Source organism: Podarcis raffonei, chromosome 12 (genome assembly GCF_027172205.1).
Source record: "Podarcis raffonei isolate rPodRaf1 chromosome 12, rPodRaf1.pri, whole genome shotgun sequence".
NCBI classification, from domain to species: domain Eukaryota; kingdom Metazoa; phylum Chordata; class Lepidosauria; order Squamata; family Lacertidae; genus Podarcis; species Podarcis raffonei.
This window is the reverse complement of record NC_070613.1, coordinates 21,818,928-21,843,572: the sequence shown is the minus strand read 5'-3', so window position 1 is coordinate 21,843,572 and position 24,645 is coordinate 21,818,928. Positions and strand designations below refer to the sequence as shown.

The 24,645-nt window shown below is 43.6% G+C and overlaps 1 protein-coding gene across 22 annotated transcripts in view; it reads left to right on the top strand.

Moving 5' to 3' along the window:
* The window catches only part of KIAA1217 (KIAA1217 ortholog), a 367,324-nt gene that overhangs the window by 285,929 nt on the left and 56,750 nt on the right, over positions 1 to 24,645 (top strand). For 19 of the 22 annotated variants that reach the window (XM_053359230.1, XM_053359238.1, XM_053359232.1 and 16 more), the window contains 2 exons: positions 4,700 to 4,898; positions 7,209 to 7,302. In XM_053359230.1, coding sequence (XP_053215205.1) covers positions 4,700 to 4,898; positions 7,209 to 7,302 — 293 coding nt within the window. Of the gene's footprint in view, positions 1 to 4,699; positions 4,899 to 6,139; positions 6,509 to 7,208; positions 7,303 to 9,277; positions 9,479 to 14,085; positions 14,427 to 24,645 lie in introns of those variants that run through there. The other 3 variants (XM_053359244.1, XM_053359243.1, XM_053359246.1) reach the window with 3 other exon arrangements.

Sequence of the window (24,645 nt, the reverse complement as noted above, 5' to 3'; positions counted from 1 at the left end):
CACTGCTGCCTTTCTGTAATTGATAACCCAAGTCACTGATAAAAATATTAGCATGCCAGGGCCAAGATAGGACCCTGTGACACCTAACTTGAAACTTCATTCAAGTTTTATGAGGAACAGTTGATGCACACTCTTTAAATATGGCTTTCCAGCACTTTGCCCATTTGCCAGGATTCCTCGAAGAAGATAGACAGAGGTTCTGACTTAGAGTACATCAGCAAGTTACTTTAGTACATCCTCTTGTTGGTTTGGTGGTCTGTAGTAGACTCCAATCAACGTTAGGTTTTCCGATCGCTTCCCAGCCTGTGTCACTTTTGACCTATCCTCCTGAGACCATCCATGCTCTTACACAGCTCCCATTCACTTGAACCGTTGTCAGGTGTAATTTCCTGCAGATTGAACAAGTCTTCATGAAGCTAGCCATGCCCATACCTCTGTTTTGTCCTTGTGCTTTCCCTTGATTTCTTGATGCATGTAGAAAATGAGTGCAAATATTTGCTGTTCTGGTTAAATACTGTACATTAGAACGTGACTGGCAAGACTTCAAGAAAACAAACAAACAAACAAAACCCAGTCCCAAACAATTCACTTCAGTTCCAGATTTGAAACAAAAGGCTCCCAGGAAACTAAATAGCCCAAAGGTGGCCATATTTCCCTTGTTTTCCTCCTTGTACTGCTGAATAGGATTTAAAAAGGAATATTCCTTATCTTTGCATAAACATTTAGCAGGACAAAAATACTCCCTCTTCGAACTTAATCAGCAAGTATGTTGCTGCCTGCTGGGTTTTTTTTCTTTTTTTTTCTTTTTAAGGTTTATGCTTCATTGATCGTGCTTGTGTCTTTTTCTGGAATGTGTACCCAGGGGAAGCTGAAACACACACCGTCCCAAATAAAGCTGTGTAATCACATTTGTCCCTTCCTTTAATCTGCTCTTCCTTTGTGTGTAAGCAGATATCTTGAGAATGCACCTGAAAGAAGGCAACAGAGAGAGCCAAAATGCTGTTTAGCATGGCTACCTCAGCAAACATACACCACACAAGCCGTGCTAATCTCCAAAAACATTATTCGTTAGCCTCACTGGCTTCTTACGTTTTATAGGCCAGTATAAAAACGTAATGTAAATTCATGCAACTCTTTCATCTGTCATTTGCAGCAGGTACACATGTTATGTCTCTTTTGGGAGGGAATTCGCTGTTTTCTACAAAATGGAAATACAGCAATGTGAAAAATAGAGCTTGAATTCCAAAATATCTGGCCCGTGAAAACTTCAGCCTTTTCTTTCCCCAACCCATCCAACCTTTCCCCGTAAAACTGTGGGGCCCCTTCAAGGGTGTTTCTGATTCCCCACAGGTGCAACTTCAGGATGACACAGCTTCACCTGGCACAGTGAACTAAATAGGTGAAAGGAGTGGAGTGAAAAAGAATGGGTAGAGGGGAAGAGAAAAAAGAAGGGAAATGTGTTCTAGGTTCTCCATTAGCTTTCCTCCAAATAGGAAGCTGCCTTATACGGAGTGAGATCCTTGGACCATCTAGGTCAGAACTGTCAACACTGACCGGCAGCAGCTCTCCAGGTTTTTTTGGCAAAGGTCCTTCTGAGCTTTATCTGGAGATGTGAAGGATTGAACCTGCGGCCTTTTGCATGCAGAGCATGTGCTCTGCCATTGAGCTACAGCCCTTCCGCAGGTAATCAGAGGTCCTGCACACGCTGTCAATCCCCAAAGAGATTGAGGAAGCCCCAGCAGGTATCTCCAAACTCATCCTATAATCATAGAATTGTAGACTTGGAAGGGACTTGGAGGGTCAACAATGCAGGACTCTCACTCAACACACAGTCCCCCATCCAATTTGAAACCTATCGAACCCTGCTTTGCAAATGTGCTAGCAGTTTTGTTGCTGCTCATAGACCAAGTAGTCACGAGATCAATAATCCATATTTGATCCCATCTGGTGCAATTTCCCATGTAGACCAGCTTCATGAGCCTCTTACCATTCTCCAGACCAGTTGCGACCCTGGTTGCTGGCTTGTAAGACTGGAAAAAGCATTGGCTAGATGCTGAATCATCATAATCCCCATTGGGTTGGTTTTGTGCCACTGCTCAGCTGCACTGAGCTCTGCACCAGCTGCTTCTTTCTTTGACTGGCAGCTAGAGTGCTGCCACATTGTGTCTTGGGGTTCTCTTGGAAGCCTAAGTCTATACTGTAGATACCAGGTGCCCTGGAAACATAATGTCCCAGGTCTCCTTGCCACCAGTACTCAGCAGTGAATACCAAGAGCCCAAGCGTCATGCCAAAAAGTTTGCATTGCAGTCTTTGCTCCTATTCTGGAGAATAAGCTCCATTGCTTATTCCTTGCACACAGTGGAGCTTGCTTTTGACAAATTATGCATAGGATTTAGTTGTTTCACTCTTCTCCTTGTTTGCTTTCCCAGTCTAAGTCCTAGTCACTTTTATAGGCTGATTACTTGGCTTTAAGCCTGGCACTTAATTTCATCATCCAGGTGAGCAAAACCATACACCTTTTTTTTTTTAAATCCGGAGCAAAAAAGAGAAAGAAAAGGTATACCATGAACTTTGGGTTAGCTATTGTCTTTTTTTTATGCAGCAGATCCCGCTGAAAGATTATGTGCAGGCCCCTTTCTTTTTAAAAGTGTGAAGTGTGTGTATAACTAGGTGAGAATAACTAATGGAAAATAATGCTTAAGGCCTCCGGCTAGAAATACCACAAAGATCATGAAGGTGACCTTAAGACAAGCTCTGAAAGGATGCCTTGAAAAGCTGGAAAAGCTAGTGCTGAGGATGGCAATAATAACCGTGACAGTACGCCAACGAACTTATCTCACATTACAAGAAGTGTTAATTGTTATCGAAAGTCTCTGCTTGTCTCTGAAGAACTCATTCCTGGATAAAGGGTGCTGTGTTATCTTTGTCTATCCAGATATACAAAATTTATTTCAGGCTTCATTGCAGATTGTAGAAAAGCCTCTTAAGTGGTTTACAAGGAAATTAAAATTATCAATAAAATCAGTTGAAAATACTTAAAACATTTAATGAAATGTTGTTTTTTATAAAAAATAAAACAACCTACCAACGGTAAAAAAGATTAAAACGTGTCTGGATAGGTGTGCCTAAACAAAATTGTTTTAAGCAGGCACCAAAAAGAGTGCTTTGATACTTTGTTTGATACTAATATTTGTCTGCAGCAGGGACGGTGTCTTGCTCTGTCTTTGATGGGACTTGTGGAAAGAACCTCTTGGATAATGTATTATTGAAAAGCATGTGGTGTGATGGTGTTGGTGCTTCACCATCCTAATCCCATGTTCATTGGCTTGTAGGGGGTGAGAGGGGATTCAGATGCAATATTGTCAAGTTACACACACACACACCAGTTACAAGACATTGGAGAAATGTGCAGAGGGATATGTGGATCGATGCAGATCTCATCTTTAGTGCAGATAATAACTTTAGTGGTGGAATGCATGATTTGAATGCAGAAGGTCCCAGATACCATTCTGGGTAAGATCTCTGCCTGAGACCCTGGTGAACTTCTGCCAGTCAGTGTAGACAGAGGTGACCTCCACTGACTAATGTTCTGACTTAGTATCAGGCAGCTTCCTATGTTCCTATATTACAGGAATGGGAAGCCTTTTTCTGCATTCCTTTCTGTAAACCTTCTGAGGGCGACAAGCCAGTGGTGTGTGAGGCCAGCTGCAAAATTAAGAGAAGCAGCAAATGTACATTTTTAGCTAAGTATAGTAGGCTAGTTTCTACACAATCTATTGTTCATCAAGGCAAGCAAGTTTGTCTATTGCTTTATCAAGTTGCATATGCGACTGAAATGTTGAAATATGTATCTTATCCTGAGATCAGGTAGGAAGACTTTAATAAATTAATAAACCAAGCCAAATGAGAAGTAATGTTTTCGTCAGCTCATGCTCGAGTCTTCCAACCCCGCATCCCAGCCTCCAAGCAGTTTCAAACGCTCAGTTGGGAGAATAAGGCTTGGCCAACTGGAACCTTTGTGGCCTTGCAAAATGGCGAGAACATTTTAAAAGCAATCTGGAAAGCTCAAAAATCAGTTTCCCATTTCTGTTGCTGTCGCAAATACCCACGGTTGTGCTTTTTTAAGTGAGGAGAGGGACAGTTTCCACCAGAGCCCATCCTAGTTACCAGCAAAGCCTTCCTCCATATTCTAAAAGCACATTTAGAATATGTTTCTTCTGAGTTGCCCAAGGCATATGCAAACAAGCATCACTGAAGAACCCAGACATCATGCTAGTCACACAGCATGAGAGGGACAGAATGACAAAACTAAGATATTTATGTTGAACCTGCGAGGTGAAACATTCTGCAGGTTTTTAAACTCTCTTTGCCAGACATCAAGGTTTGCGGCCGATATTGAGCCTCCAGAAAAAGTATCCTTTCAGATGCAAGACTGAAATGGCCCTGGCTGAAGAACAGAATAATAATAGTAATAATAATAATAAAAATCTTCCTTGCAGCATTTGTACTTCTTGAGAGCATATAATCAATAGCCGCAGAGAATTATACTCCTTTTCCAATACTGAATTAGAGAGTTGATATATGTATCACGAGCCCTTTGTGCAAACAGGCCTCTTTAACTCGTATCCAGAATGAAGCTTGATATTCCTACTTCATTCATGTCAACCAAGATGTTCTTGTTGTTTTTTTGTCCTCATAGGTGTTTTGTACCTTCAGTACGGAGATGAAACTAAACAGCTAAGGATGCCCAATGAGATCACGAGCACAGATACGATCCGTGCCCTTTTCGTAAGTGCCTTCCCCCAGCAACTGACAATGAAAATGCTGGAGTCCCCCAGTGTGGCAATATACATCAAGGATGAGAGCAGGAATATCTATTATGAATTAAGTGATGTAAGGTAAGTAAGTAAGTAATAACAATAATAATAATGTTGCTTTGGTTAGGTTGCGTTGTTAAGACGTGGCACAATGTAAAAGGGTTACAGATCAGAAAGGAAGACTTCACATTTTTTCTGTCTCTCTAAATCCTCCTGTTATCCAAGCACAACTTTTCACATCTTTCCTGCAAGAGGAATGGGAAAACTCCCAAGGTAGAAAGCAGCTTTAGCTTTCTATATCACTAGCCATGCTGACAGGAGATGGCTGGAGTGTAGTCTAAAAGCAGTCAGAATGGCACAGATTCTTGTCTCTGTTTTAAATTACCACATTTTTCGCTCTATAAGATGCACCCGACCATAAAACGCACCTAGTTTTAGAGGGGGAGAAAAAGAAAAAAAAATATTCTTCCCCTCTCTGCACAGCGCCCCTTCAGCAAAGTGGCAGGAGAAATGGAGCCCCTTCCATTTCTCCTCCCATTTTGCTGAAGGGGCGCTGCGCAGAGAGGGAAAGCTGCACAGCACCTCTCCAGTGAACCGAAGCCAGGAGAGCAAGAGGGATCGGGGCACACCGATCCCTCTTGCTCTCCTGGCTTCAGCGAAAGCAAGGCAAAGCCTCCGGAGCGCAGCGGGACCGCTCCCGCTGCGCTCCGGAGGCTTCGCCTTGCTTTCGCTAAAGCCATGAAGCCTGCATTCGCTCCATAAGATGCACACACATTTCCCCTTACTTTTTAGGAGGGGAAAAGTGCGTCTTATAGAGCGAAAAATACGGTATAGGAAGGGGAATATGTATATGAGCGGCTTGCTTTTCCTGTTGTGTCTGAATCAGTATATTGTCTTAAGATGCTCCGAGCATAGATCCATCCTTGAAAAGTGACTAATAGTGTTGTGGATGTGTGAGCTATCCTTTGTGCCCCCAGACTGTTGTACACACTACACCTTTAAAGCACCTTCAAAGCACATTTCCCCCCTCAAAGAATTCTAGACACTGTCATTTGCTAGCATTGCTGGGAATTGTAAATCTGTGAGGAGTGAACTACAGTGCCCAGAATTCTTTGAGGGAAAGGAACTGTTTTGAATGTGCTTTAAGGGGGATGGTGTGTGTGCATCCTGAGCTACAGCACGTTGAGGGATGTGTGTGGGCATTTTGCTGTGGTTACCCTTCAGCGCTAACTCTCAGTCATGCTTAATGTCTAATTAACCCTATGCTTCTTAACTGCTAGGGCAGATCTGTCTCTTCAGCACTCTGCTTTTCCTGACAGGCTGCTTGAAGTCAACAGCAGCAGCGCTGCAAGTTCTGACTAGTTACAGATTCAAGGCAATTACCAACTGCAGTGTGACTTTAAAAGAAACAAGACCTGTCCAAAAATCCTTCACCATGTGTTCTCCCCACCACCCCCACCCCCGATAATCCCGGTGATTAAGATCAGCCCACTAAACTTGTAGCTGCACCTGGAGCAAAGGAATTCAGTCTTATGTGCAAATTCTCCGGAGATCACGGGTGTTTAATGAAAGACAGCGTCGTTTTAAGAGGACATAAGTGTGTTTAGATTGCAGTCTTTGTGGCCGATTATTCCTGAAGGAGAAAAAGTCAGGGATTGTCTCAGGTCTTTAATCCATAAACTGTTTGTAAGGTAGGTTTTGATGCTGACTGGAATACAACTGGCTTTTTAAATTGTTGCATCAATGCTATAGCTTTGTTAACTGTAAACTTATCTTTAAACTTTTTAAAACTAATTTTGAAATGGAAGCTCTTTCCTCCCTATTGCCTTTTGCCCATTTTGAGTCAAAATTGACAGAGCTGATATTGGTTAATATGTTTAGAAATGATTTGCAGCTGGATTCCAGATAGGTATACTCAGAAGTAAGTCCTCCTGGATTCATAGGACTTACCTTATCGAGCATAGGATTTGGGTCATGGGAGATTGAATATGTGGAAATATTCTCCTGCTTTCTTTTTTAAAAATGATGTTTTATTTTGGTCTATGTTTATTACAAAAAGGAGGGGAAATCTGAGTTCATTGTTGGTGAAGAACAACTGAACCTATGTAAAATGGGCTTTGCTTTCATAAGTCCCTGCACCCAGGAGCTTTAATTAAACTGAAAAATATCTTAATTTGAAAGGGTGTGTATTTCTTCTGAAAGAGTTATGCCTCCCAAGGGATAAGTAAGAGCTGAGGTGTCTGTCTATTGTAGAGAGTTTTTCATTGGTTGGTTTCTGCCACAGTGATATCTGAATTGTTAGGGCTAGGAACAGCAAACTGGGCAAACTAATGTTATTTCAACTCTCTTTATTGCTGATTCTTAATTACTTTGTTTTGTTCTCAATTCTAGGAACATTCAAGACAGATCTTTCCTTAAAGTTTACAACAAAGATCCTGCACATGCTTTCAATCACATGCCCAGAGCTGTAAATGGAGATGTAAGGGTAAGTCGTGGTTTTTTTCTTGCTGTTCTCTAATTGTCTCTCTTTGTATGATAAAAACCTGCATGGGGTAGCACACATGCCTGAACTTATCTTTTAATCCTCCCCCCCCCAAAATGTCTACTGTTAAATAATGCTTGAAAATCTTCCACAATGGCTCCTTTCAAGGGCTGATCGATATTCCTTGTGCAGATACCAATTCTGTTGTTTGCTTACTGGTTAGTAAATGATGGGGAGTCCTCAACCCTCTCCTTCGGTAGTAACTGCTATTGGTGCTCACCAAGGTTCTTGCTCAATTCAGGACTCATAATACAATCTAACACAACAGAGGTTAGGAGAAACCTTTGTGAAGTGTTAATCAGGGTTTCCACCAGTGTCTACTCCAGGAGATAACTGTTTAGTCCTGGTGGTGAGAAATCATATTTTGAAAGGGAAAGGGATCTGCCATCAGCTGGTTAACCAAACCAAGACAGTTTATTTGAATCTTAAGATACTTTCATACTGACTTCTAGGAGGCAAAGTGTTGCTGACTACAGCTACACTCCTAACCCAGAAATAAGCCTTATCGAATAAGGAATAAGCCTTAGAGAATTCAGTAGGACTTACTTCTGTATAGATATGCTTTGGATTGTACCCTCTTCTGATTGGTGTCCCATAATCCTTTTCAATTTCGTTGTTCTGTATGGGACAATGACAATAAAAATTATCGTATCGTATCCTTGCTCTCACATTGGTTTAAGTTGGGAGAGTTAGGCACATGTGCAACTTATGCCAAAACGAAAACCTCGCAGTCTTATGTAGTCGCTTCAGGAGCAAGCCCTGTTGAGCTCAGTGAGGTTTTCATTGTAGGTCTAACACTTCCGCTTGTCAATATTGATGTGGATGAGACACAGTCCCAAATATTTATTGGTGCTTTGTGTAATTTAAATTGATGTAGCTAGCGGCTGCTCTCCCTGGCCAGCTGTGAAATATTAAAGCAGAGGTAGGGAACTTCAGGATCTGGGGCCAAATTCTCTGTTAGCCCTTGAATTTTGCCTAGGCTACAACCCCTCTCCCTAGGCCATGGATCCTCCCTGTTCCTTCACCTCGTGGTTTTGCCAGGCTGGAATGAGATTTGGACTGTAGTGATGCCTCTTGCCTTCCTGGATGGAGACATCTCTCCCTCTGTGTTTATAAACTTCTGGGTTCTGCATTCGGAGAATGTGGCCTAATGTACAAAGATAAGAGTCACATCTGTTTCTTAGCCTGTGTTTGCCTCTGGCTACGCCAGTATTTACCTTTGGTCCTTTGCACCAATGGCATGCAGGCCCAAGGAGCTCTCCTGTGAGTGATTGCAGCCCACAGTCTGGAAAACCTTCCCCATCCCTGTGCTGAAGATGATCGATTTGCACGTGGGACCTCTTCAGCATGTGGGACAGGATTCAGGTGCAACTAGTTAGTTTTTGTCTGGGATCTATTTAAGGCCACACCTTCATAGCCACTGCATTCCAAAAGAAGTAATAAATGGCCGCTGGCACAAAATAGCCGTTTTAAAATGGCGGCAAGCTTTTGCTGCCCGTGAGAAACCCTGTTAAGTGTCTTTTTTTTGTTGTTGTTCAGGTGAAATCTTTCCTTAAGGAAAATATTCTTTGATGTATGTTCCTCTGGATAAAATGCATTAAGTGTATCGGGCCAAGGAATGTGTTATTACCATGTGGGCCGCTTGGTTTTTTAGTAAGTCATATAGGACTTTGAAGCGGATGTCAAACGTTGTGAAAACCACCTGTAAAAATACGGCCTTTATAACCGTGCATCTGTTTCAGAGTTTTCTTGCACGCCCACTTTGGTGCTTTGCGTTTGGAGTCTGAGTGCATTAAAGCCTTGCTGGAGTTATTAACATAGCAGGGGCTGGTAATTTCTATATATATATATACGCTGGGCAGCGAGGTGTTGCTTTCTGTGAAACGGTTTCTCTCTCTACTTCTGCCTGGCTCTCCAGTGACTCTGTGGAGGTATGTCACACGGCAGGTGGCATGTTAAAATGTGCACCTCTGCCAAGAAAATTCATTTCCTGATCTGCAGCCAGCTCGCTTGGAGCTGTGATGTTATTAGCTTTCACGAGCTAAGCAGAGTCAGAACTTGGGCAGCCATTGGGGAGATGGACAGAATGGCGTTCACATTCAAGGAACGGTTCTTTCAGGTAAGTGCCTCTAAAAACCTAGCAGGATGGGACAGAGACCTCATGGAAGAAGCGCCCAGTTACCTGCTTTTGTTACATTTTAGCTCATAAAAAATGGGGAGGGAGGAGGAGGAGGGGCATCGGTGAAGCAGCATGGAGAAAACATTAGCAGGATAGTGAAAGGCAAGCTGGGTGAGGTATCTTTCCCTGTCTCCCTTTCCTTTGACTGTACTTGTAATGGAACAAGTGGGAGTTTTATGTGCACAAAGCAAAGACTTCTTTGTAGGTCCAACATCTATTAACAGGCTAGACTGTCCTTCCGTCCTCAGAAGCTGGAACTCTTAATGCTTCTCCAGTTGTAATAAGATTTCTCATTCATATATATATATATATATATAGTTAGCTTGACCCAGTGTGACAGAAGGACCGGCTGCCTTTTTATGCCATTGATAATATGCTGTTGAATAAAGTTGAATACATTTTTAGGGATGACCGTTGGGCGTGGATGATTTGCTCTCCACTATCAAGTTCAGCTTTCTTTTCCCTTCAAATGGCAGCCCAGCCCAGGGTGCTGTTGGTTTAGAACTGCTCCAGCAGAACAGATTGCAAGGAAAGAATGTTTGCTGCCTTGGAGGGCAACTGCTTTAATTACTTTTTAACCCAAGCAAGACTTGTATCCGGGAGGATCGGCCATCCTTTCCAGGCGTCGGGTATTGATCGTAGAGGGTAAAACCACTTCAGAGGCAAGAAATGCCAAACACACGATCGAAGCCTTTCCATGGAGGTCCGTCCTTGTCCACCTTCTCCTTTTCATCTTCCCATTTTCCAATTTACTCCTTTTCAGAAGGGGCAGCTGGATTTAAGGGTTATCTCTTATATGGCTTCTATTCCTCAGACATACATATCCCTTGCTTAAATCTAAGGAAGCGGGTTTTTTTTTTCCTTCTGGAAAATGTTATTACCCTTGCTGTTTGGGGGGGGGGAGAAACTCAAGGTATTAATTCATTCCGCTTCCTCACTGCATAAGCAGTTTCTTTCAGGAAGAGTAAAGTAATAAAAAGTGCTACTGTGTCTAAAGTTCAGGTGCAGACTGTTAAAGAGCCACACTGAACCCTTTCTTTCGCTGGAAATGGGATTGTATCTATTTGCTGATGAAAAACTGATACCTGCCACATGTATTACATTGATGCCTTACCTTCCTGTTTTGCGCAGCTTAAATTCTCTATTCACTCACGTATTTGCAAAAACAATGACTTCTAGCCAAGGCATCTGCTGTCATTAGGCCAACTTAGGCAGCTGTCTAGGGCACAGACCTCAAAAGAGACACAGTTATATTCAGATTAGGTTTTTTTGTTATATCTTGTGCACACATACACACACACACGCTATCTGTATTTGGGGTGCAAGTAGTTAGCCTTGCCTACAGCACAAAATATCCTGGCACCAGCACTACTTCTAGCATTAGGTAAAGTTCCAGTTCCATCACCAGAACTGTAAGAAGTGCTCATGCAGTTGTTTGCAGTGGTACCTCTGGTTAAGAACTTAATTCGTTCTGGCGGTCCGTTCGTAACCTGAAACCGTTCTTAACCTGAGGTACCACTTTAGCTAATGGGACCTTCCACTGCCGCCGCACGATTTCTGTTCTCATCCTGAGGTAAAGTTCTTAACCCGAGGTACTACTTCTGGGTTAGCAGAATCTGTAACCCGAAGTGTTTGTAACCTGAGGTGTTTGTAGCCCAAGGTACCACTGTACAGGGAAAACCCACCACTTGGTAACTTTTACATATTACCCCCCCCCCCAATGATTAAACTTTCTGGTGAAGGTTTCCCCCTAGTGGCCAGAACTTCCAGTATTTCACCAAAAAGAGAGGAGGAGGAGGGGAAATACAGTATATTTATTTATTTTAAGCAATTTCCACATTTTTGAAAGCCGTCTTTCCAATAAATGATGTTCTTCTCAAACCCAGTTTTATGCAATCCGTAATTTCATCTAATGGCCGTTACATACTTTCCCCTGAATAATCTGGGTTACATTCCTGAGGAACCACTGTTTGTAGAAGGATTGTTCAAGACTATGGGCCCCAAATCTGCCAGTGACTGTTTCTGTGGCCTTGGGCAGTCTCAGTTCTGGTAGCTATCTATGAACAGGAATAATGGTGGCCTATCTCACTGGGTTGTTTAGAGGATAGATGCAAAGGCACGTTACACTTTAAAATGAGTATGCTATAGAAATGATAAATAGGGGAGAAATGGTGGCATGACTGGCTCTGGAGCATCAGTGAACTGAGCTGCAAATTTGATGAGCCGTGAAACTGTGTCGTATGATTGCAGCGAAAAATGCATCAAATTTAAACTAGATGTGCAGAATCCACAGGACCACCAAAGACATTCAGGAGCGTAAACTGCGCCCCTCCTGCTGTTTTAATTTTTCTGGAGCTTATTGTAGCCAGTGCATGTCGTGAGCAGAAGTACATTAAACACGTATTTTAATTTAACTTTTATTAAATGTGAGAAAGTCATAACTAAATACTTTCAAGAAGCTCCCTGAAATGCTGCAGATCTTTTCCCTCCATGTTTCTGATGACAGTTGTAGGACTGAATAAAATGAGAGCATGAGACCAGCTCCACTGAATTGAGAGGCGGGGAGAGGGGGAGAATTAAAATTAGGTCAAAACCAGAGATTGCGCAGATGTCATTTATTGCTTGAAACTTTGTGAGTATATTTGTTCTGCATGGTTTTTTTGGAGGGTGGGGTTTATATTATATCACTGATAAGCATAATTATATAGTGCCCTGACCATTTTTCTTCTTGTCTGGTTTTGTGCCTGCCCACCATGAAGCTTCATGGCTAGTAAGAATATATTAACAGCCTATTTAAAGCAGTTGGGTATGTTTCCTACATTTGCAAAGTGGAATGCCTTTGTTTGGACATCCTAAGGGCCCAAACAGATGAATGGCTTCAGTTTCTGCTAATGGCAAATGACTAAATCTCTGTTAATGGCAAAAGACTGCCGAACATACAGAAACAAATCCCTCTGGCCCCCAAAATGGTGGGGTGTAAGTAGGCTGCTGTCTTGGGTTGTGTATAGCTCAGGCTTGTTGTTTCTCGTGAGATGCTGCCCTTTGATGCATTTCCCTTCCAAACTAGCTTCCATCAGATCTGATGATTCAAGGCGCATTCACTTCTCAGTTAAGCTGAGGTGTGTACATTCACGTTAGCCATTGCATGTGCTCAGAAAGCAGTTCATTGAATAGGAGGGGGGCTGGGGGACGGGACAGTTGCAGGCATGAGGAAACCAAACATAAAACGTGTGTTGGGTGAAGACATTCCCACCCCCTTTCAGGTGTGTACAACAATGGGCAAATGTGACTTGAAATGCAGAATTGTGGGGTGTGTGTGTGTGTGGGTGTCTTCACTGTGCTTTAAGCTGCTGGTGTTTATGTAGCCTTGGCACTGGAGAGCATCCCTGAGAAAATGGGGCACCGTGTCAATTCCACACACAGACACAGACACACACACACACACACACCAATGGCCAAGTGTAGTGGCTGGCTTACTTCTTTCATCCCTTCAGACTGGAGCTCAAAGGATCAAGGGAGAATTGGGCTCAGAGGATGCGCTCCAAGGGCTCTTTTTGCAGTAAGCAGGACTGCCCTGTCCCTCGTGCTCATTTCAGTCAGTATCTCATCTATATAGATCGGTTGTAATATTTGGAGGCTTTTTAGGGGGGGTTGGGGGGGAAGGCCAGCAGCTGAGGATATGATAGAAGGGTATGAGTTTTCTCCCACTCTCATAATGCTAGAACTCCGAGACATCCAATAAAGCAGAGTGATAAAGGTCTCGGGACGCACAAAAGAGAGAACTTCACACAGAGCATAGTTAACCTGTGAAATCCGTTCCCTGAAGATAGAGCGATGGCCACCCTCCTCGTGGAGGATGAGGCTGTCAGTGGCTGCTAGCCACAATCTCCCTTCACTGTTGGGGGCAGCAGTGTTTCTGAATTCCACTTGCTGGAAACTGCAGAGGGGGCAGAGGGTGTCCTTCCTACAGGCATCCGGTTGGCCAATGTGGGAACAGGATGCTGGGCTAGATGGACCTTTGGCCACATCCAGCAGGGCTCATATGTTCTTATATTCAATAAATTAAGCCGGAAAAGAAAGATGAAAAAGTGCTTCCTCCCCACCCCCCTTTCCTTTTATTTTGAAGGAGGAAAGAGAAGAAGTCAGGCAAATGTCCTGGATCAGGATTGCAGAACTGCCAGCAATCCCCGCAAACAAGTCGTTTGTTTTAGAGTTGCAACACTGGACCCGTTATCTGGTGCGGAAAGCAGATATTTAAGCAATTAGTATTTTTTAAAGTCTGGTATGGCTGAGGCTCCTTCGAATTGGTTTAAAAGGTCCCATATGGTGCTTCTCTGCTCCTGCTACTTGGCGTGGGACTCTGTTTACTTTAGGGGAGAGATGTGACTGCACGTCGGCTCGATATCGACTGTCCGCAGGATACCAAACCTCATCCTTCCCGCAGCATCGCTGTCTGCTTCTTTCTAGTGCTTTGTCATTGAGAGGTTATGACAACACAAGCCATATTGTATTTATAAACATCACGTGTTTCCTTGCCATGGCTTGTGGTGTCTGCCAAGCAGAACACATGGAAGAAGCATTTCTCGTTAGCTCAGCATTGGTTTTGGTTATCCTGATTTCCGGAACAGGGCAGGAAAACGCCGCCTATGCTCAGATTTAACTTTTGTGCAGTGAAAGCAAAAGCTTCCAAATGGCCGTGAAATCGTTTGAATGAGGCGGCAGCTCCTCCTTCAGACCTCCTCATTTTTTTTCCTGCTGAAACTTCTCTCGGCAAACGGGAGCATGTCAGTTCAGTTTTTTGGGAGACCTGAAGGGCTGCATTAGACACAAGTGTTGCACTACCTCAAAGACCCCTGCTAGAAAAGTGAGTGTTTCTGGAGCATGTAAGGTAAGCCACGGCTGTGGAGAGAGATGCAAAATTCGTGTGGGGCTAAATGGTTTATAGATTTATTTATTTTTTAAAGGGAGGTTATAGGCTGGCATAATCTTGAGAAAGCAAAACTATAATTTTGTGTGACGCATAACGGGAGGAATGAAATATGTTCACTTGGCTTTTGTCGACTTCCAGAATATATTACTCGGTTTCCACTGTGCTCTGAATTTGTTCAGACCCAGGTGCCTCCCTGAGCTTTTAAACATGGTCTCTGATGTATTGGGTCTGATTCTGCGAGGAGAGTGGGCTAATGAGTAACAAATGAGCTGTTAATTTGCTGCTACCTCTCCAGTCAAAAGGAAGCCAGGCCTTAACGAATTAGCTGTTTAAAACCAAGCAGCCATGAAGTATGGTCTGGATGTTGATTGGGTGTGGTGGTGGATGTCTTTATTTCACCTGGGATGTAGCAACTTCAGTGAGGCATCTGTGGATCACTAGTAAAGGTGAAAGGGTTTCTAAAATGTGAAAGACAGTGAATGTATGTGGTGGTGGCTGAGGCATGGGGGGTGGGGGTGGGAAGTGCAAATGCTACCTAATAATTGGAAAGCCATTCTGCATGTCCTCCTTTCTACCTCAGGATCCGGTGGTATAGCATTGGGTTGGGGTGTTCAGTTCCAGGACTTTTTTGAAGCGGGAGTAATGGCATCATCTACGAGAGCACCTCATAACTCTTGGACCATCTTCAGTCCAAGTGAATGAGAATGAGGTTTTCAGTTTTGTTTGTGACAGGTTAGCACAGGGGAAAGGGGGTAGCAAAAGCTGGATATTTCCTCTCTTTCTCTCTCTCTCTTTTTTCTTCGATGAGGTTCCTACTTCACGTTTTAATGGTTTAAATGGAAAACCTTCTTTTCAAGACCGTTTGCGTTTCTAATTAAAAGCTGGCGGCTGCCTTCCAGCTGGCTGAACATCTTTTCTTGTGAAAGACCAATGTGCCTTCCAAGCTGAAGCTGAGAGCATGCAGTCAGAAGTAAGCACCACCGAGAGCAGCAAAGCTTGCACTCATGAATCTATGAAGAGGGTTACACTCAGCTTGATGCTCACAAACTGGGTGGTATTAGGTGTTGCTGCTCTTTGGAGGGTGTTTGTATCTGTGCTTATGTAATAATGGGTCAACACAACCGCCTGCATTTTTTGGATGCTCCTTGGTGCATGGCTGTGGGGCCTGCCATCATGAACACCTCCAGTTCAAAATTTGGCACTACACCATTGATGAGGTCACTGCAAACACTTCCTCCAAATTGCGGCTGCTGCACCACCATGACTGCACTAGCTGGAAGGACATAGCATGTGGGGTCCTTTCACTGTAGAATACCCATGCCAGTTCTTGTAGAAATGTGGAAGGTATCTCCCCCCCATGTGTAGTAAGTAAGCCAGAGGTCAGCCACCTTTTTGGAGTTTTGAGCAAGTGTCATGAGTGCCAGCCTCTGGTCATTTATCTTTCTCCCTCTCCCCTGCCTCAGATCAGCTCCCCCTCCCCACCGCCACAGATATGGCAAAATAGAAAGTGTGCAGGCACACACTTCACTTTCCCAATTGATCTGGGTTAAAAGTTGGGTTGCGATGAATTAATCAGAACCTTGAAAAGCACCTGGAACTGAGAGAGGAAGTGGGAAAGACTTCCTTCATCAGCTCTATGTGCTTCTCAAGGGTGACACACGAGTGACCCCTGCAGCAACTCATCTTGGCAATTAGAGCTATAGGCATAGATTGTTTGTCACACACAGACTCCACTCCCCTTCTCAGTTTCCACCAGTTGGGCTTTCTAGAATTGGGCTTTGTTCCCCCTTTCTTTCAGAGAGTGATTTGGGGCGCTTCCCCCTTCCCACACACACTGTAAAAAGGCCCCAATTTAGACATATTTTCTTCAGGTTTGTAGGCTAACGTTGCCATTGTGGTTGCTGCTATAGAACGTTCTGCGTATTTCATTACATTTTGGCATAATGAAGCCTAAGGCAGCATTTCACCATGTCCCAGAAAGTAAAAAAAACAGTGGTTCTCAAACTTCTAATTAAAGGGACAATACTGTTCTTGGTTCAAGAAAAAAAAGTTGGATTCATACCCTTCCCAGAATGCTTTCCCCCTTGGCTCTGTATTTCATGTTGCTTACAGGCAAGGCAACCACTCCAATGACCTGTTTGTTGTTCAGGCCTCTGTGGCCTTGGCAGTTGCTACTTACTCCTTGCTCTTTGGCCACTAGCATTTCCTTTCTCAAAACTCATGCCTTTATTCAGACCTTTTCTGTAGCACTCGATAACCTGCTATCGGATAACTCTGCGCTCATTATTCCTGTCAAGGCATTTTGCTGTCTGACACAAAGGCCAAGATGGCATCCTCTCCCGCTCCATGCATAGTGAAGCTGACTGGACAGGTAGTTGAGTTTTACTTCAATGCTAACAACGGGACAGCATTCTTCATTGCACCCGAGGACAGCATGCTGGCTTAGGGGGTGTGGGGCAGGCTGTGGGGCACACAATCCTCTCTTCAACACCTCACCGCCACAGACTGCCCCACACCCCAACATCTGCTGCCTGAAGCAGCCACCTCACGCTGCCTCGTGGTAGGGCCAGCCCTGGGTGAGTATTGGTCAGGGGACATTTCCAGCCAAACTTGAAGCAGGGTGTCACAGCACAATAAACTGGGGGAGATGTTTCTGGCCCCGATGAAGAGGAGCTATCCTGCATCTCTGCACTCTGTGGGAAAGTTTGAGGGAAACTGCAGTTGGGTGTTAAGGCTATGAAAGGGTCCAAGGCAGACACCTCACAGTTTGCATTCCTCAGCCTTGTTTTCCCCCTCTCCAGGGAAGCTATCTGGTCAAGTCATGAGACTCAGTCCAACCATGACTTGGCCTATGCATATTTACCACCCTAGCTTTAAAACTGTCACACGCTAGTAGTCTATACAGTGGTACCTCGGGTTACAAACGCTTTGGGTTACAAATGCTTCAGGTTACAGACTCCGCTAACCCGGAAGTAGTACCTCGGGTTAAGAACTTTACCTCAGGATGAGAACAGAAATCGCGCGGCGGCAGCGGGAGGCTCCATTAGCTAAAGTGGTACCTCAGGTTAAGAACAGTTTCAGGTTAAGAGCGGACCTCCGGAACGAATTAAGTTCTTAACCAGAGGTACCACTGTATTACTGTAGAAGTAGGAAGCTGCCCTATATCCTGTCAGAGTAACCCTTTACTGTGCACTTGGACTGGCAATGGCTTTACCGCCTCAGGCAGAGGAGTCCTGTCACTCAGTATCCATCTTTTTTGAAAAACAAAAACAAAAAACCTAGAGATTGAACATAGAAATTTTGTCATACAGTGCATATACTTTATCCCTCAGCTGGCTGTGTACACACCATTTAAACCACATTTAAAGCACATGACTTCCCCCCCAAAGAATTATGGGAACTATAGCTTAAGAGTGCTGTGCATTGCAGTACTGTGGGGGTAAACTGCAGTTCCCAGGATTCTTTGCAAAAAGTCATGTGCTCTAAAAGTATGGTGTATGTGCATGCATGGTCCCAACTTATAGTATTCCACTAATCAAAGGAACTAGATAAAATATAACAGCTTTTTCCAGCCTAAGTAGGAACACCAGAGCCTGTAGCAGCCTACCAATTCTGTGGTGTATGAATATTTGTCAGTGCTTAAGAACCCAGTGTCATAAGATTTGCAAATATATTTGTATCTTGCTATATGTGGATCGAGTCAGGGTGGGGAGAGGCAATAAGCCACAATATGTTTATTTTCCTTTAGTGAGCTGGAGAGAAAGCAATGGGGGGAAAGTGAATATGCAATATATTTATTCCCCCTGAAGTCCAGTGTTCTTATTTTTAATACAACATCTGCTTACAGGTGTAATCTTGTACAAATGGCAAAGGATGATTTGTGCATTCTTTTGCTTTTCTTTTGTATTAGTTTCATGCTAACCTGTTCCATAGTCTTATAATAGAAAACATATCTTTAAAAATCAGGTTGCTTGACAATGCCATTTGATACTGAAAAGGTTATGTTTCTTGTTGTTCTTGTTTTAATCTGAAGCTGTTTTATAGTTTTATTTGGCTTTGGCAGAGGACAAAGAATTGCAAATATGGAAGCACAACAAACTCCAAAGATGCTGAATTAGTACATAGGAGAGCCAGACAGGCCTGAATTTGTTTTGATTTGCAAGATCAGTTACTAATGCATTTTCTTTCGTTCTTTTTTCTAAAAAAGAAAAAGAAATTGGAAAATGGATATTGCAGCCTCTGTTGTGTTGAAGAAAAAATGTTGATCTTGTACATAACTGCATATTTTGGAAACTGTTCCTATGAGATTTGGGGGTAGTGGTAGCATTTCATAAAACCATAGAGCCCGAAACTCGTTACAATGAAAATAGCTTATTGGATATGGAAATTACTGAATACAGATACATTTCTCTAGACTCCTTTATGAAGATAGAGAAATGCTGAAGGCTAATGAGCTTGAACTCGCTCTTGAAGGTCTGAAGAACTGTAAAACACTTTGCAGAGTTGGCTTCACTGCAAAGTCTTAAAATTCATCTCTGAATGTTTTATAACACCTCTTCCTGCTGTCTTTAATCAAACCCTTAAGGATGGAAACATCTGGATTCGTAGAAAGATAGCAAGGTTATTTCTCCTCAAACTCAAAGTTAGAAAAGATAAAAAAATATTTTCCAACCTCCTTAACCTTGTTTGTACAACATGTCAATATTATGTTCACAAACAGTGCAGGCAGCTCAAAAGCTGTAAAATGTTCAAAAACCAACAATAATTACAGAATAAAAACAACAAATTCCAACATGTGAAGATGCCCATTTTTAGCCTAGGCTTTTCTTGGCCCATAAGAACCCTGTTATTTTTGAATTTCTGTTTTTATGTTCACTTTTTTATTGTTCCAGTCTGGCTTCAGGCATGGTCATGGAGCTGAAACTACCTTGGTCACCTTTGCTGATAACATTTATCAGGAGAGAGATCGGGGTGTGTGTGTGTAATGCAACCCTGCTTTCTCTCCTTGATCTCCCAGCAGCTTTCGATACTGTTGGCCATGGCATCCTTCAGAGCCATCTCAGGGTGGGTTTGAGGAACACTATACTTCAGTTGTTTCGCACCTATCTCCAGAAAGTACTCATGGGAGGCTACTGTTCTGTGGTGTCCCAGGGGGTTCCATCCTGTCCCCCATGCTATTTGCCATCTGTATGAAGCCTCTGGGAGCTGTCATCGAGAGATTAGGACAGGCTTCCTTAACCTCGGCTTTCCTGATGTTTTGAGACCACAGTCCCAACATCCCTGACCACTGGTCCTGCTAGCTAGGGATCATGGGAGTTGTAGGCCAAAAACATCTGGAGGGCTGAGTTTGAGGAAGCCTGGACTAGGAGTAAGGTGTCTTCCATATGCAGATGGCATCCAGCTCTGTCTCTCTGTTCCATCTGAATCAGGAGAGGCAGTTGAGGTGTTAAGACCAGTGCTTGGAGGCAGTGATGGGTTGGAATACGGCCCCAAAAAACCAAATCCTGAAGAGACAGCAGAGGTGCTAAGTGTCTTGGGTTCTCATGTCCTGGAAGTGGGGAGGTGGCCTGCCTTGGACAGGTGTTGTGCTCCCTAGAAGGAGCAGGCTCACAGTTTAGGGGTTCTCCTGGATTTGACACTGTCACGGGAAGCAGTGGCAAGGAGTACCTTTTTTCAGCTACTTTGCCGGCTGTGACCTTTTTTGGACAGAGCTGACTTGGCCACTGTACTCTCATAACTTTTATATTGGATTATTGCAATGTGCTCTGTGTGGTGCTGCCCTTGAAGACGACTCGCAAACCTCAGTTTGTCTGAAATGCAGAGGCCAGATTACTGACTGCAGTTCCATTTAGGTCTCATATAACCCCTGCCTTAAAACAGCTGTCCTGGTTGGTGGTTTGTTTCTGGGCCCAAATCAAAGAGCTCATGTTGGTGTTTGAAGCCCTGAACGACTTAGGCCCTGAATATCTGAAACAACCTTCCTCCTTCCCTACAAACCCCCTTGAGTGCCGAGATCAGCAGAGAGGGCCTACCTGGCAGTTCTCAGAGGTTTGGGGATGGCACCCAGGGAAAGGGCATTTCTTTGTGGCAGCCATTAAGTATCAGAACTCCCTCTCCACAGAGGTGCATCTAAAACACCTTCACCTTACAGTTTCCAGAGAATTCCAGAGGTGCTTCTGAAAAGGCACCTCTTTACCCAGGCTTTTGGCACTTGAGATGTATCTTTTTAAGGCTCACTTTATTTTGGGTGTTGTAAGCTGTTTTTAATACAGTGGTACCTTGGTTTACGAACTTAATCCGTTCTGGAAGTCCGTTCTTAAACCAAAGTGTTCTTAAACCAAGGTGTGCTTTCCCATAGCAGCGGGGGACTCGATTTACAAATGGAACACACTCAACAGGAAGTGTAACATGTTCTTATTCCAAGGCAAAGTTCACAAACCAAAACACCTACTTCCGTGTTTGCAGCGTTCTTAATCCAAGTTGTTCATAAACTAAGCTGTTCTTAAACCCAAGGTACCACTGTACTGTGTTTTAATGCTCTAACTCACCCTGGGACCTTAGGGTGAGGAGCAGGCAATAAATAATACTTCTTATTCCTGTCAGGATCTGTAGGCTGCCTTTTAGGGCCCTCCCTAGGCACCTTACATAAAACTATAAAACATAATTTTGATAAAAGGCCATGAATGAAAACAGTAGTTAACAAAATCTCAAAAAAAGGCCCAGCCAAGCAATCCTTAAAATTAATTAAAGCATTAAGAACACAATTTAAAAACCAGCAGAAAAATAACTGTAGCCATCCAGTAAGCAAAGGCAAGCCCTCAGAACATATGAAAGAACCTCTGCTAAAAGCCACTTGAAGCAAATGGTTCTTCAAAGGCCCTTTTGAAAACCAGAGCTGATGGGGGCAGCTGTAAAGCCCTTGAGGTGGAATTCCACTTTTCAACCCTGATGGGTTTCTTCTTTATTCAAGTCTAAAGGGTTCCCAGAACAAATCCAGGAATTTTTTTTTTAAAAAAACGCAGCAAAACTCCCAATGCCATATATAATTATAAAATAAATAAAGAAATGCAAGGACCAAGCAGCTGTAAAAAGCCTGGCCAAATAAGTAGGTACCTGGTGGCGAAAAGTTAACGAATTCAGTAGCATGCAAAGCCACTTTGGCAGAGCATTTCAAAAATAGGGTGTCACACCACTGAAAAATCTCCCATTTCCTGTTGCACCACTAACAGAGGATTTTTTAGAAATACCTCTAAGGAAGAACTTAATGTGGGAGCAAACAATCCTTGAGATTGTTCAGGAAAGGGGCATAGCTCAGTGGTAGAGAACATGATTAGTGTGCAGAAGGCCTCAGGTTCAGTCTCCTCCATCTCTAGGTAGGGCTGTGATAGACCCCAGAGAGTCATGGCCCTTTGGTGTTGACAGAGCTGAGCTAGACTCTGTATATAAGGCAGATTCCTGTATTCCTTCCTATGGTCCTCTGCAAAGGGCTGTAAGGGTCAAAGCCTGAATGGCATTTGTCTGAAGACCAGAAGCCAGTGCAGTTGTTTTAAGACTGGCAAAACAAGATGTTCTGTTGTGTTTGTTGCAGAGAAGCTGGCATTAGTGAGAGTGGAATTGGGCTGGAACACTCATTAGAATGCTTAATTCCCTAAAGAAACGTGGGAACCGTCTTCTGCCGAGTCAGACCATTGGTCCATCTGGTTCAGTGTTGTCTGCACTGATTGGCAAGCAGCTCTCCAGGATTTAAGGCAGGGAAGCCCTACCTGGAGAGACCAGGGATTGGACCTCTGAGCCTTGTGCTTGCTCTGCCACCAAGCTGTGGTCCTTCCCTGAATCTGAGTTGCTCATATCTTGAAGAAGCCATGGTAGATAAATTTGTTTTGGCCAAGAGGACAAAGCAGGCTTGCTGTCTCTCCACTTTCATTTCCGACTTCTGTTAAACCTTTTGTCAATGCAATTTGGGGGATCATTGTAAAACGGTTGTGTTTATAGCATTGGGCCCCAAATAGAGATAATATATACATTTGCACATGACTGGAATTATATGTATACATAATGGCCGTAGTTTAAACAAGAACTTTTAAGGTATCATGCCATTTAATACTCATTCGAAGACCTCTGTTATGTGAAAAAATTGCAGCTGAATTATTTGCCAGTGTTTTGTGCGGTGACAGAGGACATAAAGTCATGGGAAGAAGCTAAATCTTGCTTCCTAGTTGGGGCATATTGCCGCCATCAAAATAAATGTATTACCTAGAAGACTAGACTTTTTATTATTATTCCAGGCAATTCCATTAATATTATGAGATATAAAACAAAGTATGTCAAAAGTTTTTATCAAGGGCTTTATCTGACATAATAATAATAATAAAGTTTACTGCTGAGGGCAATGATAATGTATAAACCTATTAAGAAAGAGATCTGGCTGTTCCATGCATACATTTATAGGTAAAAAAGTCAAGGTAAAGGACCCCTGGATGGTTAAGTCCAGTCAAAGGTGACAATGGGGTTGCGGTGCTCATCTCGCTTTCAGGCCAAGAGAGCTGGTGTTTGTCCATAGACAGCTTTCTGGGTCATGTGGCCAGCATGACTTAATTTCTTCTGGCACAATGGAACTGCATGACAGAAACCAGAGTGGAAACGCAGTTTACCTTCCTGCCACAGTGGTACCTATTTATCTACTTTCACTTGCATGCTTTCGAACTGCTAGGTTGGCAGGAGCTGGGACAGCAATGGGAGCTCACCCTGTTGCAGGGATTCGAACCGCTGACCTTCTGATTGGCAATCCCAAGAGGCTCAGTGGTTTATATTACACCGTGGCACAATTAAAATGGTATTAAAGGATCGAAAATGGCTAGGCATTAAATAATAATAGTAATGGGCTTAACAATCTGAAGAGAGGAGACAAAATACATAGGGGAAGAAAGCAAAGGTGTTGCCAGACACCAAAGAACTTGGAGTACCGCCCCGTGGTACAAATTTACATAAATTGTGCATACTTTAAGGATGTAAGAAAGAGCCTGCTGGATGGCCCATCTAGTCCAGCACTCTGTTCTCACTGTGGCCGACCAGATGCCGGTGAGAAACCTGCAAGCAGGACCTGAGAGCACCAGAGCATACTTGAGACTATGGGGTCATACACTGACCATCCAAGTATAGTGCGTATTCAGTATTTTTTATTGTTCAGGAGCATCACTTACTGGCCCTGCTCAAGAGGGTAGTAATTACCCACCAAGGATGTTCTCATACTGATGCTGGCTGTTGCTGTTTGGCTTGGAAGTCTGGTAGTGACAGAGGAATAAATGCACCAGAGAGGGACAAAGCAAATGGAATGAGGATCATAGAAAACAAATGAGATGTGGGGTTCAGGCATTGTGCTAGCCTAACCAACCTCACAGGGTTGCCAGAAGGTTAAATGATGTGTGCTGCCCTGAGCTGCTTGGAAAGAGCTATTTGGATGGGTAGATAGACGGTCAGAGTTGTCTGTGCATGTTTTAGATTAAATGTTAAATCCTACATGGTCACCATTGAAGAGTATTGTAGAATGCAGCTGTAGCAACATAGGAAGTTGATTCTCTGTAGGCTTCAGCAATGTTATGAGACAAGGATTACCATAATTTTTGCTCCATAAGACGCACTTTTTTCCTCCTAAAAAGTAAGGGGAAGTGTGAGTGCATCTTATGGAGCGAATGGCGCTCCATAAGAGAGGGAGAGCTGTGCACCACCCCTTCAGCGAAGCACCTCAACTGCGAAGCAGGAGGAGGAACGGAGCCCCGCTTGCTGTCCTGGCTTCTGCCTTAGGCGTGCACAGCCTCTTCGGGGCAGGGGGAGCCTTCATCCTGCTGCCCTGAAGAGGCTTCGCGCAGCTATCTCAGAAGCCAGAACAGCAAGAGGCTATCCCAGAAGCCAGATCCCTCTTGCTGTTCTGGCTTCTGGGATTCAGAATATTTTTTTTCTTGTTTTCCTCCTCCAAAAACTAGGTGCGCCTTATGGTCTGGTGCGTCTTATAGAGCGAAAAATACGGCACTCTGCTGCCACAGCCACCAACAGGCAACCAGCTCCCCACATAGAGGTATCTCCAATGGGGATACTTCCATGCAGCAGCCACATGTAGAAAGTGGCCATCTGTTTTTGCCCTGTGACTAAAAGCATCTGCGCAAGCCGAACAAACAAATAA